Source organism: Salvia hispanica, chromosome 3 (assembly GCF_029641045.1).
Source record: "Salvia hispanica isolate PSC_SH4W2 chromosome 3, Shi_PSC_v1, whole genome shotgun sequence".
NCBI classification, from domain to species: Eukaryota; Viridiplantae; Streptophyta; class Magnoliopsida; order Lamiales; family Lamiaceae; genus Salvia; species Salvia hispanica.
In genome coordinates, this window is record NC_142694.1 from 36,284,631 (window position 1) to 36,310,440 (window position 25,810).

At 37.9% G+C, this 25,810-nt stretch overlaps 3 protein-coding genes and 1 pseudogene across 6 annotated transcripts; 3 read left to right on the top strand and 1 right to left on the bottom strand.

The window, feature by feature from the left end:
- The first annotated feature begins 2,817 nt into the window (after nt 1-2,817).
- LOC125209885 (uncharacterized) lies at nt 2,818-9,802 on the top strand (annotated as a pseudogene).
- Nucleotides 9,803-11,880: 2,078 nt separating this feature from the next.
- Nucleotides 11,881-14,618, top strand: LOC125211856 (Lojap-related protein). The gene is made up of 4 exons (XM_048111799.2): nt 11,881-12,279; nt 12,830-12,917; nt 14,239-14,336; nt 14,419-14,618. The coding sequence occupies exons 1-4, from the start codon at nt 11,971-11,973 to the stop codon at nt 14,491-14,493; spliced, it is 570 nt and encodes a 189-aa protein (XP_047967756.1). The 5' UTR covers nt 11,881-11,970; the 3' UTR covers nt 14,494-14,618.
- Nucleotides 14,619-17,969: 3,351 nt separating this feature from the next.
- LOC125208874 (NAD(P)-binding Rossmann-fold superfamily protein) lies at nt 17,970-21,691 on the top strand. Its single transcript, XM_048108370.2, has 11 exons — nt 17,970-18,283; nt 18,439-18,581; nt 19,044-19,097; nt 19,630-19,710; nt 19,787-19,832; nt 19,903-19,997; nt 20,085-20,117; nt 20,469-20,603; nt 20,709-20,802; nt 21,235-21,317; nt 21,431-21,691. Exons 1-11 carry the CDS (start codon nt 18,133-18,135, stop codon nt 21,461-21,463), a joined length of 948 nt encoding a protein of 315 aa, XP_047964327.1. The 5' UTR covers nt 17,970-18,132; the 3' UTR covers nt 21,464-21,691.
- Nucleotides 21,692-22,194: 503 nt separating this feature from the next.
- LOC125216957 (Tetratricopeptide repeat (TPR)-like superfamily protein) lies at nt 22,195-25,711 on the bottom strand. Of its 4 annotated transcripts, none has more exons than XM_089068187.1 (4): nt 25,543-25,711; nt 23,357-24,962; nt 22,579-22,833; nt 22,195-22,489 (listed from the first exon to the last, which is right to left on the bottom strand). In XM_089068187.1, the coding sequence occupies exons 2-3, from the start codon at nt 24,925-24,927 to the stop codon at nt 22,803-22,805; spliced, it is 1,602 nt and encodes a 533-aa protein (XP_088924313.1). In that variant the 5' UTR covers nt 24,928-24,962; nt 25,543-25,711; the 3' UTR covers nt 22,195-22,489; nt 22,579-22,802. The 4 variants fall into 4 exon arrangements, with proteins under 4 accessions (XP_088924313.1, XP_088924312.1, XP_088924315.1 ...); XM_089068186.1 differs by having other exon boundaries at nt 23,357-24,968; nt 25,543-25,710; XM_089068189.1 differs by having other exon boundaries at nt 22,579-22,875; nt 23,357-24,968; nt 25,543-25,710.
- Nucleotides 25,712-25,810: the final 99 nt, after the last annotated feature.

Consider the following 25,810-nt stretch of genomic DNA (forward strand, 5'->3'; position numbering starts at 1 on the left):
CTTCTTCGGGAATCAAACGAGAATAGCAGATAAAACAGAGTTTTAAACACCATGAAAACAGAGCAAACCTTAGATCTAGACTTAAAACGAGAAATTAAAGCCTAAACTAACAGATCTACGCTACTGGACCTAAAGGATGCAGAAACATAAAGTAAATAGCCATAATCATGCATAACGTAAACATCAAGCACCAAATATGCGAAACTCCAACTCCGAAACACCAAGATTTAACAAGTCCAAACATCTTCATATGCAAATTCCCAACCTCTAACAACAAACACAGATCTCAGCATCCAAACATCCAACAACAAACAAGAACGAAAGCTAAAAACATGAGATGAACATAAACGCAGAGATATTCAACCAAAAACAAACATAAACTTCCATAATAACTAGAAATAGGTCTGAATCCAGTAGATCAAAGCAAGAAACTAGAGTTGCGAAACTTTAGAAATCAACAAGGTACTAAACGAAAGCAAATAAAATTGTTTCTTCGCCTCCACAAGGCGGTGTTACACAGCAAAATAACAACGATGATGATGAGAACCACGGTGGCCAGAATCCTCCATGTCCAAGTGCGCAGCAGTCGAAGATGAAAATTTGAAGTAGGGAACTAGAACTAGAGCTATGAGAGCGTAGAAGTGGCTGTTCACGGATTCGTCCCCCTCTTCTTCAAGGTTGAGCTCTTTATATATGTGAGGCTATGATCCCTAGGGTATCCCCTCTGGTGATTTTACGCTCCTGCCCTTGAGTAAGACTCCTTAAAATAATTGCTCTCGCTCCATTCTGCTCCTGTCGCCAACTTTTGATTCTCCCAAGTCTGAACGACGACTTCTGATTTTTGCTTCAATTTCATCTCTTTTGCATCTGCCAGGTCAGGTAACAACAACTCCTGGGTCCGACAGATTTTACTACGCACCTGAACTCAATAACGCACATTAGCGCCCCAAATGCACAGGATTTTAACCTTAAACCGATGCATGAAACGGGCCTTATCAGCCGCCGAGCGAGAGAGAGAAGCCGACAGAGGGAGAGGCGACGCCTTCTCCCTAACCGGGACTTCACCGAATGGAGAACCGGCTGAGTCAAGGCCGCCGAGGAGAAGCAGCCGCGAGCTTGGAGCGGCGGCGGTGGCGGTGGCGAATTGGGAGAGGAGCCGCCATAGACATTTCCCCTAAACTATAATTTTGAATCTTCAATTAGGAGTCTAGAGCTAAATTGGAGGATCGGAAGAAAAGAGGAATGGGGAAAGAGAAGGGGGCGAGCTCCGGCGAGGCGGAGCAACGCCATTCTCGCCGGAGGCGGCGACGAGCCGAGGAGAGAAACCGCCGCCTGCATCTCTGTTCATCAATCTAAGGAAGTTAAATTTTGGAGATGTTGGTAGAAGGGGGGAAGTAGCCGACAAATGGAAGGAGTATTTGGGCTGACTTTAATTAAAATTGGGCCACTTTAATTTATTAAGTGGGGCTCTAGTAGTTAAGAAAGTGAATGCAGTGGGCTTCGGGCCAAGAACTTAATTATGAAAGGTTGGAATTAATTTAAGAAATTGAGATGGAACTCAATAATTTAATTCCCGAATAATCTACTAAGTTCCGGAGATGGAAAATATTTGAGTTGGAGCTCAAAAGCCGAGGAATAAATCTCCAAATAATTTATTTAGACTCCGGGAACATAAAGTAGTAAAGTGGGAGACGCGAAAGCCGACCGGCGTTGCCCCGCGACGCCATGGGCGGCCTTAAGGAAATTTCGAAGAAGAAATTTAAGAAAGAATTTTAGAAGGGACTTTCCAAGAATTTCCTATTCTTGTAAATAAGGACCGAGTAATTATGTTAGAGAAAATAGAATTTCTCCAAGTTAATAAAGAGAATAAATGAACTCTGCAAAGTAGTGAAGTTGAGGTAGGATTAAGAACAATCCTATAAGCCGAGACTGAGATATAGGTGCTATCCAATAGGATGCATGCATTCTTTCTAAAGAGAAATAACTCAAGTAATAATTAGCGTGCTACGAGGGCGAGTGAGGCCAAAGCGAGTAATTGAGTTGAGACATAAGCATATCAGGTGGGTTTTCTTTTAATATCCAGCACTACAGTGTGGATATAAAGCAAATACTTGTGAAATTATGAAAAATCATTTTTTCTCAAAATGAAGCAGTGATTATTTTAAAGTTGTTGCCATGCCATAAAATGTTTGTTTAGAGGCCTATCTGTTGGGGTAATAGCCCGCGGGTTTTTGGCGATGCCAGCCCGAGTTTAACGAATTCGGTTCCCAATAGGACCGCAAATCCTGTTCGGAATAACGTGCACGAGAGCCGTGAGCCATCAGCTGTTGGCCGGCGATGTGTCCGCTGAGGGTGGCCACCTTCACGGTACACGATTATCAGATAAGGCGAGGATCCAAAAGAACTTAGACTGCAGTCAGACTTTTAAGATCACAAGAGAATTTAGTATGCTCGGGCCTTTTAAGAAAAACCCCCGTGCGATACTGTAGATGGATGACAATTATATATATTGTATGTTTTGTTTTCGGCATGTGTCCACTGAGTACTCATGTACTCAGCCCTGCATGTATTTATAAATGCGTAGGTTGAACGTCAAGAGGATGGAGAAATGATCGGAGTCGATGCTACTAAATAATCCAGTGGATCTTTTCACGATTCGTGTCTTCATACACGAAGTCTTCTAGTATGGACTTATTCCGCTGCTCTTTTGTGAAGTGAGACATCTTAGAATCTCACCTTCGAACTCTGATTTATCGATGTAACGTTTATTCTAGTTCTAAGACCATGTAATGGTGCATTTGACTTCTATTCTATGATATGATCGAATTGGCCTTCGGGCATATTCACAAGTTCTTTCCCCGTTTCTTTAATCCCTTCCATTAGTCGCGATTTACCCGCTTTCGCTATCCTTAGCAAAGTGCGGTCGTGACATAATAATTGTAATAAAGATGCATATAATTCATCATCTTTGGTTGAAATAGTTGATAATATATCAAATTGGGCCACTACTGAATGTAAGCATTTTATGTTATTTATATATTATTTGTTATTGGTTATATATTAAATTCATAATAAAATATTAATCTGTACTAACAGTAAATCTAATTTTATGAAATTTTTGTTGTGTTTTTAAATAATTAAAATTTATACACATACATGCACAGAATTTTCATCTTGGTTATTGTTTTAATTTTGTAGAATATTGGGACATCGGTGATGCTTCGTATACGTGTTCACATTGTGGTGCACTTTTTTGGTATGAAGAACGACTTGGAAAACCAAAAAAATTCAAACTTCCAAAGTATTCAGTATGTTGTATTCATGGTAAAATTCAAATTCCTAAGATGCCGTCTATTCCAATAAGTTTGGATAACTTAATGTATTCCGGAGATGAGAAGAGCAAACACTTTTTGAAAAATATCCGTTCTTACAATGCCATGTTTGGATTTACATCCATGGGAGACAAGATTGATAACAGTTTGAATAATGGAAAATCTCCTCCAACTTTTCGTTTGCATGGACAAAATTATCATCTTATTGGCAGTTTAATGCCGTTGGATGGTGAAAAACCAAAGTTTGCCCAACTATATATTTACGATATTGATAATGAGGTTAATAATAGAGTGGAGTCAGTAAGGTATGTTTTTCTCCTATTGTTGTTGTAATAAAATGTTCGTTTTATTTGAGCTTTTATAATTATTATATTTCTTTTTATGTGAAGGAACGACGTGAATGAGCTTCATGTGGAAATTGTTGTTGATATTCAGAAGATGTTAGATGAAAATAATGTTTTAGTGAAATCTTTTTGAATGGCTAAGAAGATGATTGTCGAAAGTAACCATCGGAATGTCAATTTAAGATTGATTGGAAAATGAGGTAAAGATGGAAGAACCTATAATTTACCCTCTGTATCTGAAGTTGTTGCCTTAATAGTTGGGGACTTTGATGAAGCTTTGGGTAACAGGGACATTATTGTTCTAACACAAACTGGTGAACTGCAGCGCATTGATGAATTACATCCCTCTTATCTAGGTTTACAATATCCACTTCTATTCCCTTATGGTGAGGATGGTTATAGAGAAGATATTGGTTTTGCAACTTCTAATAGCTCTCGCTCATATGGTAGAAAGAAAATTAGTCCGAGGGAATATTTCTCTTTTCGTTTGCATGAAAGAGAAGATGAGCCTGCCACTATTTTGTACTCTCGGAGACTATTCCAACAATTTGTGGTTGATGCATACACAATGAATGAAGCTGGACGATTGAGGTTTGTTCGAACTTATCAAAAGCAATTGAGGGTTGATATGTATAAAGGTTTGGTAGATGCTGTATTTAGAGGAGAGACTGATCCTTCTACACATGGTAAGCGGACTATTTTACCTTCGACCTTTGTTGGAGGTGCGCGGTATATGATTCAAAATTATCAAGATGCTATGGCTATATGTGGTTGGTTTGGTTATCCAAATCTTTTTATTACATTTACCTGCAATCCAAAGTGGCCGGAGATTGTAAGATTTGTTGATATTAGAGGATTGAAGTCGACTGATCGACCTGATATTGTTTGTCGAGTCTTCAAAGTTAAATTGGACGGTTTTATAAAAGATATTCGACAAAAAAAAATATTTGGGAATGTCCAAGCAGGTTTGTTTCTACTAATTTTCAATTATTTTTATCATATTTTTTAGTGTAAGGTATATCATACTAAAGTTTTATCAATAATTTGTTGTTGCAGTTATTTACACTGTTGAATTTCAGAAATGTGGATTGCCCCATGCACATATCTTGCTTTTTTTAAGTAAAGATGACATGGAGTTTGGTGTTGAGCAAATTGATAAATTAATTTCGGCTGAAATTCCTTCATTTGAAAATGATCCACACTATTATGCTTATGTTGAAGAATTTATGGTACATGGTCCTTGTGGAATTTCTTATCCATCATCTCCATGCATGTCAAATGGCCGGTGTAGCAAACACTTTCCTAAAAGGTTTCTTGATGTGACAACATTTGACGAAGAAGGGTATCCTGCTTAGGCCATCCGCAACGCTATCTCTTATCCGTCTCTTAACCGTCTCATCTCTTCACTATTCATGGGCCCACTGTACTTTTCAGCTCATCTCTTAACTAAGAGACAGCACCTGCAACCCTCCATCTCTTAACCATCTCTTAACCATCTCTTAACTATTCATTCAATTTCATTTTTTATTTTTAATTCCAACAAATTCAATTAATAAAAAACACACTTCATTATAAATAAAATAAAATTACAATTTAAAATACATAAAAAAATAAAAAAGACATAATTAAAAAACTAGAAATTACAAATTGCACACTTAAACTCAAATAAAAAAAAATGGAGGCAAAGAAGCAGAAGAAGGAGTTCTCTAGTGACGATCATCTAATGGTTGCCAAATTTTGCCCAAATGTGCTCCATTAGATCCTCCTGGAGTTGGGCGTGGGCGGTAGAATCACGTGTCCTTGCCCGAATAGACAACCGCTCTTGCAAAGACGGATGCACTCCCGTTCGAGGCGGACTACTTGCGGTTGAGCTTCCCGGGGTTTCAGGGTCGAACCAATTTCCCGCCTCAGGTCCTTCGTCGGCGACAATCATGTTGTGCAAGATTATGCACGTATACATGATGTCGACCATATTCTCTATAAACCACTGTCGAGCCGGGGCTTTGATAATGTTCCATCGAGCTTGGAGAACCCCGAATGCTCTCTCCACATCCTTGCGAGCAGACTCTTGCTTCTGCGCAAAAAGAAACTGCTTTTCGTCCGTAGGCCTGTTGAACGTCTTCACGAAGGTTGGCCACTTCGGATAGATGCCGTCGGCAAGATAGTACCCCATTTTATACTGGCGATTGTTAGCGACGAAGTTGATGGCCGGCGCTTTACCATTCAGAACTTCAGCGAAGAGGTCGGAGTTGTTGAGCACGTTGATGTCGTTGTTCAAGTCGGGGACCCCGAAATACGCATGCCAAATCCATAGCCGGTAGTCGGCGACGGCCTCGAGTATAACGGTGGGGTGGGTGCCTTTGTGGCCGCTCGTGTATGACCCCTTCAACGCCACAGTGCAATTCTTCCATTGCCAATGCATGCAATCGACACTCCCGAGCATCCCGGGGAATCCGTGCACGTGTTCGTGAAGACGGAGCAGAAACTGACAATCTGCGGTGGTTGGCTTCTTCAGAAATTCGGCGGTGAAGGCTGCCCGGACGCCTTTGCAGAAGTTCAACAAACAAAGTCGCCCAGTGGATTCTCCGACGTGCAGGTATTCGTCGAACGCATCCGCCGTTTGTCCAGTAGCAAGCTGACGGATCGCCGCAGTACATTTCTGGAGCGTCGTGTGGCTAGGACGGCCAACAGCGTCGAACCCTTCTCTGAAGAACTCTTCCCGTGCCGCCAATGTATTCGCGATATGCAAAAAGAGCGGGCGTGACATACGGAAACGGCGACGGAAGTAGATATCTCCCCACACCGGGTTCGGACTGAAGTAATCACGTTCCAACCTTGCGGCGGCTTCCTCCCCGTTACGGTGGATGTATGTCCGGCGTTGCCTAGGAGGCGCGGCGGCTTCCTCCTCCCTACGTCGATCTACTTCTAGCGATTCTTCCATTATTCGACGCATTTGCTCAAATGGATCCATAATTGATTAAATTTGTGAGAAGAAAAAAATAAAGGAATGATTTTATAGAAGTGATTGGAGAGGAAAGAAAGAGAGATGAGAGGATAAATGTGTGTTTGTGTGTAATATAGAGAATGGAGAAGAGTATATATAGAATATATAAAAAAAAAAATTAAAAATTAAAATATTACCGTTCAACGTAATATTACCGTTTTTTATTTTAATTTTAATTTTTTTTTTTTGAAAAATCTGATTTTTTAAAAAAAAATTGAATTATGACGTCATAAATCCGACGCCCACTCGCGGGTCGGCGAGTGGGCGTCAGGCCACCAGCCCGCGCGCGCCACATGGCGCCGGGCGCGTGTCTCGCGACCTCGAGACTTGCCTCGCCGGGACGCGTTGGGCGTCGAGACATCTCGTCTCGTCGAGACGAGACGGGAGCCGCAACGCTGTCTCGATGCCGTCTCGTCTCGTCGAGACGAGATCGAGTCCGCAACGAGGCAGCGTTGCGGATGCTCTTATAGGCGCAGGGATAATGGTCGTGTTATTATGAAAAATGGCATTCCATTAGATAATCGATATGTTGTACCTCACAATCGTTATCTGCTCATGAAATATGGATGTCATATAAATGTTGAGTGGTGTAATCAGTCGCGATCGATTAAGTACTTATTCAAATACGTCAATAAAGGGCAAGATCGTATTACAACCACTTTCATGGAATCAGGTATGGATGGGAACGAGAACAATATTGATGAAGTGAAACTGTATTATGATTGTAGGTACATCTCTTCTTGTGAGGCTATTTGGAGAATATTTGGATTTGATATCCAGTTTAAAGATCCATCAGTTGAAAGGTTGGGGTTTCATTTTGAAAATGAACAAAGTGTTGTTTTTTCAGAATTCGAACCTCTAGATATTATGTTGGATCGAAAAACAGCTCATCAGAGTAAGTTTTTGGGTTGGATGGATGCAAATAAAAAATATCTTCAAGGTAGGGATCTAATTTATTTTGAATTTCCTACAAAATTTGTATGGAAGGAAGGTTGTTGGCAACTTAGGAAGAAGAAATTTGCTATCGGGAGATTGTTTCACATTGCTCCAGGATCAGGTGAATTGTATTATCTTAGATGTATGTTGAATATAGTTCGTGGAGCTACAAGTTATGAAGAAATTAGAACTGTAAATGGTATTCAACATGCTACATTTCGGGATGCCTGTTTTGCTTTGGGGTTGTTAGATGATGATAAGGAATATATTGATGGCATTATTGAAGCAAGTTTTTGGGCATCTACGGATTGTTTAAGAAAACTATTTGTGACTTTATTGTCTTTTGAATCGATTTCTCACCCAAATTTTGTGTGGGACAGTTGTTGGAAGTTTCTATCTGAAGATGTTCTTTACAAACAACGAAGATTGTCCAATAATCCAGGTATTTTGTTTTTTTTTTTCTAAATTCATCTTATAATTCTATGTGTTTTTCAAATTGTCAACTTATAAGTATAGAAATATTTTCAGATTTGATGTTGGATGATGATCAAATAAAGAACTTTGCTTTGGTTGAGATTGACAAACTCTTGGTAAATGTTGGGAGAAGTTTGCAAAATTTTGATGGTATTCCATATCCCTCCTCAGAGTATTTTCAGTGTTCTTTTGATAGAATGATAAATGAAGAATTATCTTATGATCGTATAGCTTTATCGAAAGATATTATGAACTTCACATCGAAGTTCAATGATGAGCAACGACATGTATTTGATATCATTATGTTGTCAGTGAATTCAAGTATTGGTGGAATGTTTTTCGTCTATGGTTATGGTGGCACGGGAAAAACATTTTTGTGGAAATCATTGTCAGCGGCTATACGATCAAAAGGTGAAATTGTGTTGAATGTTGCTTCAAGTGGCATAGCCTCGCTGTTATTGCCTGGAGGAAGAACTGCTCATTCTCGGTTTAAGATTCCTATAAAGCCAAATGAAGATTCAACTTGTAATATCAATCAAGGAAGTGAACTTGCCTTATTGATCCAAAGGGCAAAACTTATCATATGGGATGAAGCTCCAATGACCCATAAATATTGTATCGAGGCTTTAGATAAGAGTTTGCGAGATATCATGCAAAATGTCACCTAATCGAGTATGGATTTGCCATTTGGTGGGAAAACTGTTGTTTTTGGTGGTGATTTTAGACAGATACTACCGGTTGTTCCTAAGGGTAGTCGCCAAGATATTGTTAATGCTACTATTAATTCTTCCTATCTTTGGAAAAGTTGCAAAGTTTTGAGGTTGACGAAAAATATGAGACTTTTTGATATTGCATCTGCCGAGGAAGCTTCGAAGTTGAAAGAATTTTCAGAATGGATTGCATCTATTGGAGATGGAGTTGTTGGGGATTCCAATGATGGTTATGCTAATATAAATATTCCGAGTGACAATTTGTTGAAGGTTGATGGTGATCCTATAAGAACAATTGTTTCGAGCATTTATCCAAATTACATGAACCATGGTGAATTAAGTTCTCATTTGCATGATCGAGCTATTTTGGCTCCTACATTAGACATGGTGGATTTGGTTAATAATTATATGATTTCTTTAAATCAATCTGAAGCACGTGCTTATTTTAGTTCGGATAGCATATCAAAATCCGACTCGAACTTTAGTGCTCTCAAGTGCATGGTGTTGAATTTTTGAATCAGTTAAAATGTTCGGGTACTCCCAACCATGAACTATTACTGAAGATTGGTACCCTTGTAATGTTATTGAGAAATATAGATCCTTCTCATGGATTGTGTAACGGTACCCGTTTTGATTATTTCACGATTGGGTGATCATATTTTGGAAGGAGAAGTTTTGAGTGGGCATAATATTGGTCATAAATTGTTGATACCTAGGATGTCGTTAGTACCTTCTGATACAAGATTGTCGTTCAAGTTTCAACGTCGACAATTTCCTTTGATTGTATCATATGCAATGACCATCAACAAAAGTCAAGGACAATCTCTTGCTCATGTTGGATTATTTTTGAGAAAGCCTGTATTTCGTCATGGACAATTTTATGTTGCAATTTCAAGAGTTACAAGTCGTGAAGGTTTGAAGATTTTGGTTTGTGATGAGGATGATGTTGGTGTTGATTCTACTGTTAATGTTGTGTACAAAGAAGTCTTTCGAAATTTGTAAGACAATATAGTGGAGGATAATCTAAAATGGCTATTGTAAATTTTTAGAAATTGAATATGCATAAGCTCCAGTGAATGATGATCCTGCAGAAGGTCAGATTCGACAAAACAAACAAATTTTTTTTTCTTTTAAGAATCACGAGGATTTAAATATTTTGCTTACTTTGTTCAGGTGCCTTAGAAGTGGATGTGAAAATAAGTATTCAGGTTTTTTACACTTTTACATTTTTTATATGTTGAGCCTTTCTTTTGGTTTATGATGATGGTGGTGATATCAATATTTTTACACTTGAAATCACAACTTTGTCTTCATATTAAACTAATGTTCATAGTTCTTCACTTATATTCATTCATTTAATATCTATATATTTATTACAGAATGACTTTGCTACTCGGTTCTTCATGTTGTGGGAAGACTACATTTTTGAAGGCTCTTTCATCAAATTTGAGCAGATTACTCAAGGTGTCTTTTTTTTTATATGTTTGAGCATTTCTTTTAGTTTTGTGATGATGATGATATTGTTTGTTGATGCTATTCAAATATTTGATTTTTATTCTCATAATTTTGGGGAGTATTTATTTGATGAAAGGATAGTTGATTGGAGAGGGTGTGAGTGATGGAGAATTGAGAGACAAATTAGAAGAACATTGAGTGAGAGAGTGATGATTGGAGGGTAGAAATTCCGGAGAGAGATGGTGAGATACAGGGTTTGACTTGGAGAACTACTTTTGGAAGAAGAGTAATAATTTCTATCTTATTGTTTTGTGATGATAATGATATTAGTTGTGATGATGCATTTAATATTGTGTTATTTCAACATAAGATCCATATTTTTAAAATACTGATCCGTGCATCGCACTGGTGTAATACTAGTTTGAATAAAAACCGCAATCATTCACCTATTGAGATGGATGAAGATATAGACTTCGAATCTATTCCGATAAGATTTAATTCTTGTTTCCTTTAAAATAAACTTTTGAAGTTTGTATCTATATACATTTACGTAGTACTCCAATTATATGATGGCGTGGTTGGTAAGTTTTCACTTTTTATTTATTTTTATGAAGTTTGTATCTATATACATTTATGTAGTACTCCAAATGTATTAAAACCTGATTATCGACTAAATGCCGAATCACTACATCAAATGCTGAACGGGTCTCTACTATACCATCATACGAGTTGGAAAATAAGATATTCGTGATCACTACAATACACATATATTACACCTTACAAAACTAAGAAATATTATATTGTATTGTAAGTAAATGATATTAAAAACCTACATCGATAAGAACGTCTCGTAAAACCTCGCTACAAATACTATAGAGTACTATATGGTTATTATTTCTCAAACGAAAACAACTTTTTATTTGATTTGACAAATATATTTAACTTTAGTTGAGTAAATAGTTATCTATTTGTAAAGAAACTTTGTTGGCATTCACAGTAAATAGCATTTGTACGTTTGTCACGTGATAATAACTTAATTAAAACAAATACAAGAAAAAAATTGGATTACTTAATAATACGAGATGGGTTAGTCAATTTGTAAGATCAGATCTCGTGATTAAATATGTATTGTGCTAGTTCATGAGATTGAAGCTCATAAGTTAATTCTAGATGAATAATCATATGACAATCCGTCATAGTTCACTCTGTTCTAACTAAAATAATTTCACAACTTAATTATAAATAGGTTAATATGATAGTTAGTTATAATAATCGAACAATACCGATATAGATTAGTTAGGATTGATACAAACACGAGTATGCGATTGAGAGTTTGAGAAGAGAATGTGTACTGGAATATTTTTTTGTTTTGTTTTTGTTTGACAAGAACTTATTAATACTCGCAACGTTACTTTTGAGAGACAAAATAGTTCTAAACATTTTATACTGTTATTTCTTCAAAATTTTAGTAATTTTCAATTTTTTTTATTTATACAATTTATTTTTAATATTTGCTATATATATTTTGTGTTGCTTGAGAAATTGACGACTTACATGTTATAAGAGTATAAATTTAGAAATGAGAATTAAAAATAATTATAATGAATGAATAGAAATAAATAATTGAATGGCAAGAAAATCCCAAATTTTCAAATACGCGATACCTTCCAGTAGAATCCCTAGATATTCCGGCGACAGGCGACGGCGCAACTGCAATGTGGTCAGCTTTACGCGGCGGAGCCCTATCATCTTCGCATTCCGCCATTTCTCACCACTTGAAAAACCTAGCCTCTTCCACTCCCATTTTCAGCCATAATTTTTCTTCATCCGCCCTCAGCAGCGTCGAGAAGAACAAGGAGCTGTTGAGCTTGGCAGAAGTTGAGAAAATACTCCAAGACGTCAGAGCGGATGATGTCACGGTTATTCCGGCGCCAAAAGGCTCTGAATTCGCCGATTACATGGTTATCGCCACCGGTCGATCCCCGTGGCACGTCCGCAATATCTCCCAAGCCCTAATTTACCAGGCAGGTTCGATCGATCCAATTTCCACCACACATGCTTTTGGTTGTGTTTGAATTCAAGCATATCGCGGGCATCTTTTTAATCCGTTCAAATGAGCGGCGCTATTGTATTTTGAAGATTGATCTGATGCGGATGAAACATGATTTTTTCGATAATAGGTTTACCTTTTGTGCATATGAATGTAGATTTGATGATCAGATACATGCTCTTCTCGCGAAGTTAACCATTTTTGTTAAGCACTTTGTTTCTTTTATAACTGTTTACAGTAGACATATATGAATCATTGGATCAAGATGAGCTGGTAAGTTTATGTAGGAATCTACGTGACAAACACTTGGTGATAATTCCGCTCATGTTTTTTTTAACCAAGCTATCCAAATTTGTTGGACTATTCTCCTAATAAAGACTTCTGTTACAAGAAACTGAGTGTGTTCATCTTATAAATCTTGATTTATAGAAAATAATGCGAGTGGCAATTGCTTGTCATTTCAGTCAAGTAGCCTAGAAAACTGGAATCGTGCATTTGACATGTTTTTGGGTTCAAATGAGCAGGTTAAGCAAAAGCAGCGAGGAGCAAAGAGGGTCTTGCTGCCTAGTGTGGTAGGGCAGGAGGGAGGAAAATGGATTGTTATCGACTCTGGTATAGTTTCTGTTCTTCCTTAATCCGTCTCCTTGAATTTACTCATACATTCATCTACTCAATAAAAGCCTTGCCATTAGTAAAGGAAACTGGATTAGTAATAAAAATCTTGTTTTGACTTTTGAGGGTAAATGTATTCAGGAATACTCGTACTTAGGTGTATGATTTCTAAAGATTATGTCATTTGACTCATTTCTTGCATTTCTGTAGTATAGGTGATCTCCTAGTACTACCATGAGCTGCTCATTTTACATCTGTGGTCAAGAACAATTTGAATAGGCCAAAAATATGTGATATAGTTGAGAACGTTCTTGTACATCTATTATCCATGATAGACACTTTGTGATAGGTAACAAATGGGCTAGCTTTCATCAGAAAAATCATTTTACTCAAGCAGGATGAAACTAGATGGTGCTAGAGAACGAGTTTCGTGTATAGATAGTTCAGTGTTGTAAGGGGTTTGGATCTGATGTACTTAACTGAGTAAAAGAAACTTGAAGCTGGCTGTAATGTGGGTGCACCCAACTTGATTGGTTTGAGAAGTTCTAATAAGGTGGTATACCAATTGGTGATTCTGGAATATGTTTAATTTTGCTTGTTACTGCCGAATTATTAGAAAATATTTTTCTTGACCAGGCTTTGTATACAATGTTTCTTTTGTCTGAGGTAGTTGGATTATGATCCCATTTTGAGCTATTTACATAACTAGGGCAATAGTGTGTGTAGTTAAATGCAGAGATCTTGATACTTTCGGTATCCCCTTAGTGCAAAATTAAGGGGAAAATATCCATGTGTAACTTCAATATGGTCTAACTAGAAAATGGTCACATTCTTAATAGGACGAAACAAACATTAGAGGTCGAGTGAGATCACCCCTTTCCTTATTTTGTTCAAAGTTTTTGGTCCTTTGGTTTGGCTTTAGGTTTTTTACTATAGTGTGAGATGAATCTACGCACTGTTGAAGTCTTGAAGCTCATAAGATTAAATCTGACATTTGGGCTTGATCCAAGTTTTCAAATTATGGGCTTGAAGCTCCATAAGATTAAATACTGGGAATCTGGGATTTGGGAAGAGAAGTAGTAGTACTCCGTGTATATTTACCAGGAACCTTTGGAATTGTTTATTTCATCTTATGTATGCCTCCTTTCATCCTCCGGGGTGCATGTTTGCTTCACTACATCCATACTCATGTATGTAACGTATAATAATGAAGTTTAAAATTATAAGTGCGAAATCCAAAGGAGATGCTTGATATTGAATTACGAGTCTATTATAACATAAGCATCTTGCCTAAAAATTGACAGCTGGGACTTTATTATAGGTAAGCTAATTGTTCATGCTGTCGATGAGAAAGCAAGATCTTATTACAACTTCGAGGGGCTCTGGGCTGCAAAACCATCGAACGTAGAGGATTGTCAGGTAAGAGCGTGGTCACATTCAATTTCTGATTTATGAGTAAGAGGAAGTGTATTAATTCATTGTGAGTTTAAAATGTTTGTAGGATTTGGAGAAGGCTTTCGTCAAGGTTCGCCCCAAGAATAACTCCAAGAAACGCCCACAAGTGCGTGCAGCATAGTTAAATGTTGTACTTATGGGACGAACATTACAAGTTTTCGTTACTCTCGTCTTTGAGAGCATAAATCATAAGCTCAGTTTGGATACGCTAGAACGAATCATATATCATAAGTTCAGTTTGATGAATATCATGTGCAATCCGTATTGAACAATGAGGCTATAAGACAGAAGTCATTAACTGAAAACAGGGGTCAAATTATCTAAAACCTACATTTAGCCGTAATATCTATATTTTTAGATGCTATAATATAGACCACATTAATAGTTAAACGATGAATATTCAATTCAAATTTTAGCTCACCAATATTAATGTTGTAGACATTGTCTATGAATTAAAAAATTCATTAATAAATTAGTCTTTACTTGATAGATTCAGGGAAGACATTAATGCTTGTACTCCAAATTTTGCAATTTATTTTTATTATTTAAATTTAAGGCTACTGAATATGATTTCGAACATTATATCGACTCCAATCTCAAACGTGATTGCATTCACCCCTTGAGCCTCACAAAAAATCTAGACAATACAAAAATCAAATCATTAGGCCATCCGCATGCCTGTCTCTTAACTGTCTCATCTCTTAACTATTCATGGGCTCCACTGTACTTTTCAGCTCATCTTTTAACTAAGAGACAGCACCTGCATGGCTGCATCCCTCTATCCATCTCTTAACCATCTCTTAACTATTCATTCAATTTCATTTTTTATTTTTAATTCCAACAAATTCAATTAATAAAAAACACACTTCATTAAATAAAATAAAATTACAATTTAAATACCTAAAAAAATAAAAATAAAAAAAACATAATTAAAAAACTAGAAATTACAAATTGCACACTTAAACTCAAACAAAAAAAATAGAGGCAAAGAAGCAAAAGAAGGAGTTCTCTAGTGACGATCATCTAACGGTTGCCAAATTTTGCCCAAATGTGCTCCATTAGATCCTCCTGGAGTTGGGCGTGGGCGATAGAATCACGTGTCCTTGCCCGAATAGACAACCGCTCTTGCAAAGACGGATGCACTCCCGTTCGAGGCGGACTACTTGCGGTTGAGCTTCCCGGGGTTTCAGGGTCGAACCAATTTCCCGCCTCAGGTCCTTCGTCGGCGACAATCATGTTGTGCAAGATTATGCACGTATACATGATGTCAACCATATTCTCCATAAACCACTGTCGAGCCGGGGCTTTGATAATGTTGAATCGAGCTTGGAGAACCCCGAACACTCTCTCCACATCCTTGCGAGCAGACTCTTGCTTCTGCGCAAAAAGAGACTGCTTTTCGTCCGCAGGCCTGTTGAACGTCTTCACGAAGGTTGACCACTTCGGATAGATGCCGTCGGCAAGATAGTACCCCATTTTATACTGGTGATTGTTAGCGATGAAGTTCATGGCCGACGCTTTACCATTCAGAACTTCAGTGAAGAGGTCGGAGTTGTTGAGCACGTTGACGTCGTTGTTCGAGCCGGGGACCCCGAAATACGTATGCCAAATCCATAGCCGGTAATCGGCGACGGCCTCGAGTATAACCGTGGGGTGGGTGCCTTTGTGGCCGCTCGTGTATGACCCCCTCAACGCCACAGGGCAATTCTTCCATTGCCAATGCATGCAATCGACACTCCCGAGCATCCCGGGGAATCCGTGCACTTGTTCGTGAAGTCGGAGCAGAAACCGACAATCTGCAGTGGTTGGCTTCTTCAGAAATTCATCGGTGAAGGCTGCCCGGACGCCTTTGCAGAAGTTCAACAAACAAAGTCTCCTAGTGGATTCTCCGACGTGCAGTTATTCGTCGAACGAATCCGTCGTTTGTCCAGTAGCAAGCTGACGAATCTCCGCAGTACATTTCTGGAGCGTCGTGTGGCTAGGACGGCCAACAGTGTCGATCCCTTCTCTGAAGTACTCTTCCCGTCCCGCCAATGTATTCGCGATATGCAAAAATAGCGCGCGTGACATACGGAAACGGCGACGGAAGTAGATATCTCCCCATACCGGGTTCAGACTGAAGTAATCACGTTCCAACCTTGCGGCGGCTTCTTCCCGGTTACGATGGATGTAAGTCCGACGTCGCCTTTGAGGAGGCGCGGCGGCTTCCTCCTCCCTACGTCGATCTTCTTCTAGCGATTCTTCCATTATTCGACGCATTTGCTCAAATGAATCCATAATGGATTAAATTTGGGAAAAGAAAAAAATAAAGGAATGATTAGAAGTGATTGGAGAGGAAAGAAAGAGAGATGAGAGAATAGATGCGTGTTTGTGTGTAAAATGGAGAATGGAGAAGAGTATATATAGAATAATAATAAAAATAAATTAAAATATGAACGGTCATATTACCGTTTTTTTTATATTTTATTTTGAAAAATTGATTTTTTTTAAAAAAATATAAATTATGACATCATGATTCCGACGCCCACTCGCGGGTCGGCGAGTGGGCATCACGCCAGCCGCCCGCGCGCCACGTGGCGTCGGGCGCGTGTCTCGCGAGCTCGAGGCCGGCCTCGCCGGGACGCGTCACGTGTCGAGACAGCTCGTCTCGTCGAGACAAGACGGAGCCCGCATCGCTCAACTAAAAGTGTAAGAGTATCCGCATCGCTGCGCGATGCCAGCTCGATCTCGTCTCGACGAGACGAGACGGCATCGCTCGGATACTCTTACACTTTTAGTTGAGTTGTAAGAGAAATTTGTCATTTAAATCATAAATTGTAATTTCATTATCATTCGTAATTATTCTATGAGACCACTGTGTCAGAGATTATGTGGTCCTAATTTAGTGATATGCCACTTATATGACTCTAATGTAGTTTAAAGCAAATCCCAAATTCGGTTTATCACATCATATTGAGTTGCAATGTAATCACTATAAGGAATATAAAAAGTTTACTTCCACACCACCACTAATTTAATTGAAAATTAGTCTTGTGGGACAATTTAGAATTTAATAAAGTTACAATTACAAACAATGTAATCTATTGTTTTTAATTACCATGATTGATAGAAGTCAACAATAAAACGATAAGTTCCTCTTAAAACATTAATTTTTATAAAAAAAAAGTAGTACTATATTGTTTTTGCCACAATTAATTTTAATCACAAGAAGCGTTGCTTTTTTATTTGAAATATACTTTAGTTATAACAATAGTCTCATTATGATATTTTAGTCCGTTTAATATAATTCATCTATTTTTATTTTTGATAAATTTTAACCACATTACACATTTAATAAAGTTCTAATTCATACTCTACTTATTTTCCTTCAGTTTTTTTTTTTTTTTTTTTTCTGTTTTTATATTCTAGTTGTTTCGCATTTAAACATGTGTTAGTTCCCTCAAACCTCAATTTGTAGAGAAAATGAGTTCGTATATTGTATTTGTAACAATAATACTTCATATTTGTAACAAAGTAGTAGTACTAGTTTTGAATCACAATAATGAACAAATTATTTAATGCAAAGGCACAATAAATCCAAACCACCCAAGCAAACGGAAAAAAATGGACATAGTTGTCATCGACAACACAGTCGCTGCGGAAATACCCAAGCTCCCACTTTCCCTATATAAAACAAAGCACTCCATCTGTTTGTGATTTTTCCTCAGTGGCGACTCTCCTCTCCTCTCGTTTCCTCCTCCGCCCCGCGCTTCTAACCACAATGGCCGCCGCCGGATCTGCCCTCCTCTCCCTCAATGCCGCCGGGATTTCCCACACTAAACTCTCCAATTTCACCCAGGCTTCTCTGCCTCTTAAATTTCCTGCCTCCTTCGATCTGCAAACCCGATCTCTTCGCGCCGCTCCTTCCTCAGGTAAATGTCTGCCTCATTCAGCTCGAATCAAATTATCAATTGATTATTTTAATTGGTGGTAAAAGGGGAAGAAGCAGTGTTGGAGAAATGGTGGTTGCTGCATCAATTATTTACCTCGATTTTCAACGTTGTGTCTTATTGAGTTATTAATGCAGGTATGAAGGCGCACGTCGCAACTACCGAACAAGCGGCTACTGAAACGTCGCAGAAGGTGGAAGCTCCTGTTGTTGTTATCACTGGAGCTTCCAGAGGAATCGGCAAAGCTGTTGCTTTGGCTCTCGGGAAAGCTGGCTGCAAGGTTGGGTTATTTGTTTCATTGCCGGGCATGTTTGCATTATGATGTTCCTGTTCGTCTATTTTTATTGCGTTAGCTTTCTGCAATTAGAGGGATTGATGCTATTTGTCAGTGATTAATCGAGTTGTAGTAGGGGACCAGTATATGAATTGTTTCTTTTAGCTAGCTATTCTCTGAAAACTCGTAACATTATCTGTGTTAGTTTCTTTGTTTTTGTTGGCCCGGCTACTGTTGTGGGAGGAACTTTTGTGCTTTCATCCAGCTAGATGAATAAATAATCAAATATACTAGTTTATCATCTAGTTGAATATAATACTACTGATTACTGAGTCAATTGAATGTAGTTTATCATCTAGTTAAATATACTAGTTGTATGTTGCTTTGACATATGGTATGGATTTGTGAGATTTGGATTCTCTTTCACTTATATTATCTCTTGAACTAATTAGGCAAGATGTGCTGCAGATTTTAGTTAATTATGCCAGGTCATCAAGTGAGGCAGAACAAGTTTGCAAAGAGGTAACTTACCTCTTATATGAACACATGATGTACTTCTTAGAACTAATATTTGTTATACCAGATATCTGGGTTGTGACTCATACCCTCCTACCTTATCTTCAAAACTCTATAGAGATTTGCAAGAAAAAAAATACCCCATCATCAGTGAATCTTTATTGAGCTTATTATTCAAATTATTATTTTTTGGAAAAAGGATTCTCAAATCCAAAATTTTCAAGCCCAGACTTTAAAATCCTCTTAAAGGTTATGGTTGAGTGGTTAGTGTATAATGTGACTGATCATCGTTTATTTCTTCGAGAAAGTATATGTTAAAAATCCATGTTCATATAAATCCTTCGTATGTTTTCGTATTCCCTTCTTCCCCAATCCATCCTTGTGAAATACATGCGCATGCATCTTGGCTACCTGCTCTCTTAAGAGAAAATAAGAATTCGTAATCTGATGTTACCAGGATTCTTGCAAAGTATGTTGCTATACCGAGTTCTTGTTGCTTTAATGTAAATGCTAAACTTATAATTGGTACTTATTGCAGATAGAAGCATTAGGTGGACAGGCTCTTACTTTCGGGGGAGATGTTTCCAAAGAAGCAGATGTGGATTCAATGATAAAAACTGTGAGAAATTCTCCTATTCTGTTGTTTTTCACCTTATGCTGCATGTGTCATTGTCTCAATCATGTCTCTCCTGCAGGCAGTTGATGCATGGGGAACTGTAGATGTTTTGATCAACAATGCAGGTAATTGAAGAATCCACTTTTTTTTGTTGTAAATCCATATTTTGGTTGTAAATACGTGAATAAATCACAGGAATTACAAGGGATGGTTTGCTGATGAGAATGAAGACATCTCAATGGCAGGAGGTCATTGATCTGAACCTTACTGGAGTTTTCCTATGCACACAGGTCAATTTGCCACAGCTCCTTTATGCCTGCTGATAGTAATGCCCAAACTTATATAGAACTTAATTCTGATATTTTCATTCTCTTCAGGCAGCTGCCAAGGTTATGATGAGGAAGAAAAAGGTAACTAGTACACTTAGTTTCCCAATGGTTTGGTTGTGTCCATGAGCTCATTTCTTGTTGTAAATATATCCTCTTAGTTTCTGGCCGAGCACATTTGTGTACTCTATTTTTGTGGATTCTTTAATAATACTATTATTATGTTAGTGGGTAGTGGTACTAGAACCTCTGAACACGTAATTGGCTATTACGACTCCTTGTTTATATCTTTGTTCCATTCAGAATGTTCTAAACAAATTCTGTGACTCTTAAGTTACTATTCCACTATGCAGTCTGTGTTCAATTTTTTATGCAATGTAGTTTTTTCTCTATAGGAAAGAAGGTTTATTGATATCTTCATTTTTTAATATATAGGGAAGGATCATTAATATCTCATCTGTCGTTGGTCTTGTTGGAAATGTTGGACAAGCCAACTACAGTGCTGCAAAAGCTGGGGTAATTGGACTAACAAAGACAGTTGCCAAGGAATATTCAAGCAGAAATATTACCGTGAGTTTGCTAAAATGGTTTGTCTTTATGTGTTATGCAAATTGTATACATCTTGAGTCTGCTGCATGCTGAATTTTGAAAATTGATGTATGGTTATATTAACAGGTGAATGCTGTTGCTCCTGGATTCATTGCATCTGACATGACTTCTAAGCTCGGGGAAGAGTTTGAGAAAAAGATATTGGAGGCCATCCCATTGGGTCAGTTGATTTCTCTGATCCTAATCAGTGAAATACATGTCATTCTCCCTTTCTTTGCGACACAAGAAAACTGCAATACATGCCATTAATCGTTTCCAAATGTATCTGAACTCATACTCTTTGGCTCTTTGCCAAGCATGAGGCAGATTCCATCTTCTATCTTCCATCTCTTTCTTGGCCATGTTGAACAGGTTTTTGGAAACCATGATACGTCTCCTTCTAATCATTGCCCAGACACTAGACACTCATTTTTACGTGTTTTACTCTAGGTTGAAAGTTACTCTAGTGAGTCATATCGACATGATGACTGCTGTGATCAATGATAATGCATATTTGTTTATCTTGGCATGTCAATTGCAATTGCTCTTTCTCAAGGTCACGTTGATATGAAAATATTTTACATTTACTAACTGCTTTGCTATGCAAATTCAGGAAGGTACGGTCAACCAGAGGAAGTCGCTGGGTTGGTGGAATTCTTAGCCCTTAGCCCTGCCGCTAGCTACATCACTGGACAGGTTTGTAACCGATCAACCACTTAGCCTTACTGCACTAATAAGGCACCGGCAAAACCTGTCTTGGTAATGCATTTAATAGTGCTAAAACCAGATTGGTTCTTTATAATGTGCAGGTGCTAACCATTGATGGAGGAATGGTCATGTAAGAAGCTCCTCCCGATTTTCACCATGAGTCGACTCGCCCGCATGCGTTTGTATTGAGTTTTAGCCTTTAAATAATACTATACTGAGAGAATCTGATGTTAAACCAAGATTTTAGTTTATTGAAAGCAGGTGGTTTTAGTCATTTTGGTACTTCAAATTGATATGTCATGTTTCTAGGTTTGAAAGACCAGCTGATCAAGTAATTTATGTATTTGCCAATTCTTTTCCTATTTTCTGAGCTCATACGATGCATCCAAGTATTCCCACATCTAAAATAAAAATGAGAGTATTCCCATGTGGTGTGACACTCCACAATTTTTTTAACTTTGAAAAACAAGCCATGTATATTGTGAAGAATTATCATGAATATTCCAAATTATATTTTAAAAATAGTTTAATCGCTTAGAAAATCACGAATAATACTAGATTGTTAATGTTATTTTTTGGAGGGATCAACTGAAACACTAAAAGTTGAGCATTATGAAGTTAAATGCTCAGAAAGAATGGGAATTCATGGGATCAGCAAAACATAAGCAATTCATCAAGAAGGTAAAATTCACACAAGAAAAGAGGAAGAGGGGAAAGACAAAAAGAGAACACTAATTTCTGTGAGATTGTTCAAAACTGTATTGGTTCAAGATTACTTGAGATTAAATTTGTCACGGAGTAAGACCAAGATACATAACACAAAACTGATTCTACATAGCATTATCCAGAGATTAAATACCGGGCATTAACTACTCAACCAAACAACATTCATAAGATTCAGACTTATTTAATTCATCAAATCGAACATTGTAATTACAGTCCAACACCTAAATAACTACCAAGGTCAAAGAGGCAGATTTATTATATAGGTGCACTAATCTAAATTGAAATTAATAAATTGGATGATAATTTTGAAACTTTCTTTGTTAGCATATGCAGATGTACACTATGTTTGATGGTAGTATGTTGGGCTGATAATTCATTATAAACCAAAATATCTCCACAGGATGTTGATGCCTTTGTCTTTGCTTTCAAATTTTCTGCAAGAGCATATATATGTACTTGGATCAGAAAAATAAATGAGGTGCTGCAAAGATCAGAAAAATACATCTCTCACTGTAGGCATTACCGAATTTTAAAGGTTCTAGTCTTGGCTCTGGCTCAATATCTCGTAAGATGGCTCCAAGTCTCCAACCACCACTTGGAACATTATGCGCCAAATGCCCACCTAACACGAATCTGGACTGATCTCACTTGGAATGCAGTTCCCATCCCTGATGGGACATGTCATGGAAACATTAACTTATCTGGTTGCCCTGTCTCTCCCATCGAGCAACATTTTTCAAACTTCAGTCAAAGCAGGATTGCTGCACAGTGGCCAATTCTATAAATGAGCATTTTTCAAACTTCATTAGAAGCAGGATTGCTGCACAGAGGCCAATTCTATTAATGAAGCAACAACTCATTCTTTAGTGTAAACTCACACACTTGTCTAATTACTCGACTCTCCTAACTTCAAGATCAGCGGTGGATTCAGATCAAACACAGGCACAATGGTTGTTAGTCTACATTAACAACAATGAAAACAAGTAATGACTTCAAAGATTCAATGAATCCAACATATCAAGTCCATCCATACTTTGATATCACTTATCAAGCATTATTCTTCGATATATTTTTGATGCACCAAGAGGAGAAATACACAGATTACAACAACACAGTTGGGAGCTCGAAGATGACCTCTTTGTACAAATAAACTATATGCAAAACCATAGCAAGAGTTTCCTTTCTCCTGCCCTAGGGTGTGATTTATATTAAACTATGATATCATGACACAAACACACTCAATAAATGATCAGCTGGGAGAGATCGGGCAACTATTCCAGATACAGTAGTAAGTTTTTTACCTGCAGTTTTTCTGTCCAGGCGATTTCATTTTCTTCATAACGTCTTCAATCATCTCGGCTGCACCATACATGTTTTTCTCTCTCATTTCTTTCAAAAGCAATGAGCATGTTACATATCTAGGTTTTATATTTTGACCTATCATTTCCTTGAAAAGCTGGTATGCCCTCTCGTATTTGTTTCCTCTGCAGAATCCATGGATTAAAAGAGTATAAGTTGCCAGATCAAGACATAAATGGTGCTTCTTAACCACGTCATCTACGAGATTCAAGCACTTGCATGTCTTCCCATCTCGAAAATACAACTTCAGCAACGGATAGAATGATTGAACATCAGGTTTACAGTATGGTGACTGTTCTAAAATCCCAAGGTACTCCAGGGCCCTTTGCTCTTGTTTGTGATGACAAAACATAGCAATCATAGAATTGAAAGTTGAAGTATTTGGGTTAATTCTACCATTGGGCATTTCCTTAGTAAAAACATTTAATGCCTCCTCTATAAGGCCAGCTCTCCCTAGGGTATGTATCAGCGCATTATAAAACTGGGTATCGGGTTTGCAGCCTGCTACTTTCATTTTCTCAGCTACCTGTAATGCTTCATCTATGTAACCTGACTTCGTAAAAGAATTCATAATGGTGGTGAAAGTAACAACATTGGGAGGACATCCTTGCACTTCCATTTCGTCAAGCAGCTCATAAACCCTGTAGAATTTGCATTGCGAGCAAAAAAATTGGATTATGGTAGAGTAGCTGATGACACATGGGCGAAAACCACGCCCCTTCATTTCCTGGATAGTCCACTCTGCCTCCTCAACCCTCTTTATTTTGCACCATCCATGGATAAAAATGTTATAGGTGTTTGCATTTGGTGTAATATGTGATTTCAGCTCCAAGAATAGTTCACGCGCCTGCTCCACTTTGTGTTCTTTGCAGAGGGTATCAAGAAGTATGTTCATAGACTCGGTATTCTTTTCCAATCCAAATTTCTCTAACTCATCAAAAATCTTGACAGCTTCTTTCCATTCTCCTGCACCGGCCAATCTCCTCATCATCTTTGCTATTGTATTGAGGGAAATGAGATGATTATCACATATTTCCCCAACTAGTTCCTTCATCTTCTCCATTTGTTTCATCTTTCCCAATACATCCACTAATTTTTCATAATGTTCCGGCAAAAGTTTATACCCTTGACATGTTTCCACCCATCTAAAAACACCAATTGCAGACTTCCAATCATCTTGAAAACGATGAAGCAACCTTGTGGCCAAGCTGTGCGTGATTTGTATCTTGTTACACTCAATGTCTTGTGCCAGAGACTGGAAGACTTCGGATTCACTTTGTGCATTGAGAACTTTGTTGATGATGACATTAATATCATGCTTCCTATTCATATCTCCACATTTTTCGGGTTGCTCAGACGATAGATTGCCAGACAAGGGATAACCATCTAGCGCAGAAACATCTGAAGTAAACAAACGACCAAAGAAGCTCCTCGAGACAACCGCAAAACGAGCCTTCGATGGAAACAGAGGGAAACTGTTGAATACAGCGAGGATTCTGCCACGAACGACCATGAAGGCTTAGGAAGACGATCTTACGTTTTTGAAGCCTGCAGCTATAGAAAAACCTAACCACTTTAAAAGCTCACTATAATCATGTAAACAGTAAACAAAAACATGCGTATAAATTACACTGATAATCAAAGCATTGATGATCAAATGATTATAACATTCTGGATTCACGCTCCACCAGTTAGTAACTGAAACATTGATGACAACAACCACGTATGCAACTGCTAAGTACACTGAAAAATCAAAATATAATCTTCTGGCACTTCTATAGATTCTAAAAGACATTTAACAATTCAACGAATGCTTAGCCTCTGACTCAAGGTTACGCCATTTTAATGTGTTTCCTTCAACAATATCAATAGGAAAAACAAAACAATGAAGGCTTCTGAATTACTAAAATGAGTGCCTGCATTAACAATGTTTAGAGATACAACAAAAAAAAACACCAAAAAAATTCGAATACAGCAGCAACTACACCAAATTCAAAAATAGCAATTTCTGAATCCCATAGCTCTCGCCTCTCTACCTCAATTCAATTTCAATTTCAATTTCAAATCCAATCCGCAGGCACAGTGCGTTCAATTTCGAATATCAATTCAATTCGAGAGAGAGGCATACCGTCGGAGCGTTCACGGCGGGTCACCGGAGGGCGGAGGACAAAGCTTCAAGTCAAAACAAGCTGCTCTTTAGTCTACCTTTGCAGCGAAGTGCCCTCGCCTGTTGCAGATAGAGAGAGAAACCAACACTGAATTTAAAATAATTTCTAAATTTAAAATAAAATTAGTTTTTGTTTCCCTACATATTTCGCCGGTTATGAATTTCAAACAATCTTTATAATTTTTATCAATAGTCTGAGTACTGGGCCGGCCCAATACGAATTGATTGA

Coding starts and splice junctions, on each gene's coding strand:
- LOC125211856 (XM_048111799.2), top strand. CDS start 11,971: ATGTGGTCAGCTTTACGCGGCGGAGCCCTATCATCTTCGCATTCCGCC. Junction 12,280..12,829: donor CCCAAGCCCTAATTTACCAG/GCAGGTTCGATC, acceptor TCAAATGAGCAG/GTTAAGCAAAAGCAGCGAGG. Junction 14,337..14,418: donor CGAACGTAGAGGATTGTCAG/GTAAGAGCGTGG, acceptor AAATGTTTGTAG/GATTTGGAGAAGGCTTTCGT.
- LOC125216957 (XM_089068187.1), bottom strand. CDS start 24,927: ATGGTCGTTCGTGGCAGAATCCTCGCTGTATTCAACAGTTTCCCTCTG. Junction 22,834..23,356: donor CCTGGACAGAAAAACTGCAG/GTAAAAAACTTA, acceptor GCTCATTTATAG/AATTGGCCACTGTGCAGCAA.
- LOC125208874 (XM_048108370.2), top strand. CDS start 18,133: ATGGCCGCCGCCGGATCTGCCCTCCTCTCCCTCAATGCCGCCGGGATT. Junction 18,284..18,438: donor TCGCGCCGCTCCTTCCTCAG/GTAAATGTCTGC, acceptor TTATTAATGCAG/GTATGAAGGCGCACGTCGCA. Junction 19,833..19,902: donor TGTTTTGATCAACAATGCAG/GTAATTGAAGAA, acceptor AATAAATCACAG/GAATTACAAGGGATGGTTTG.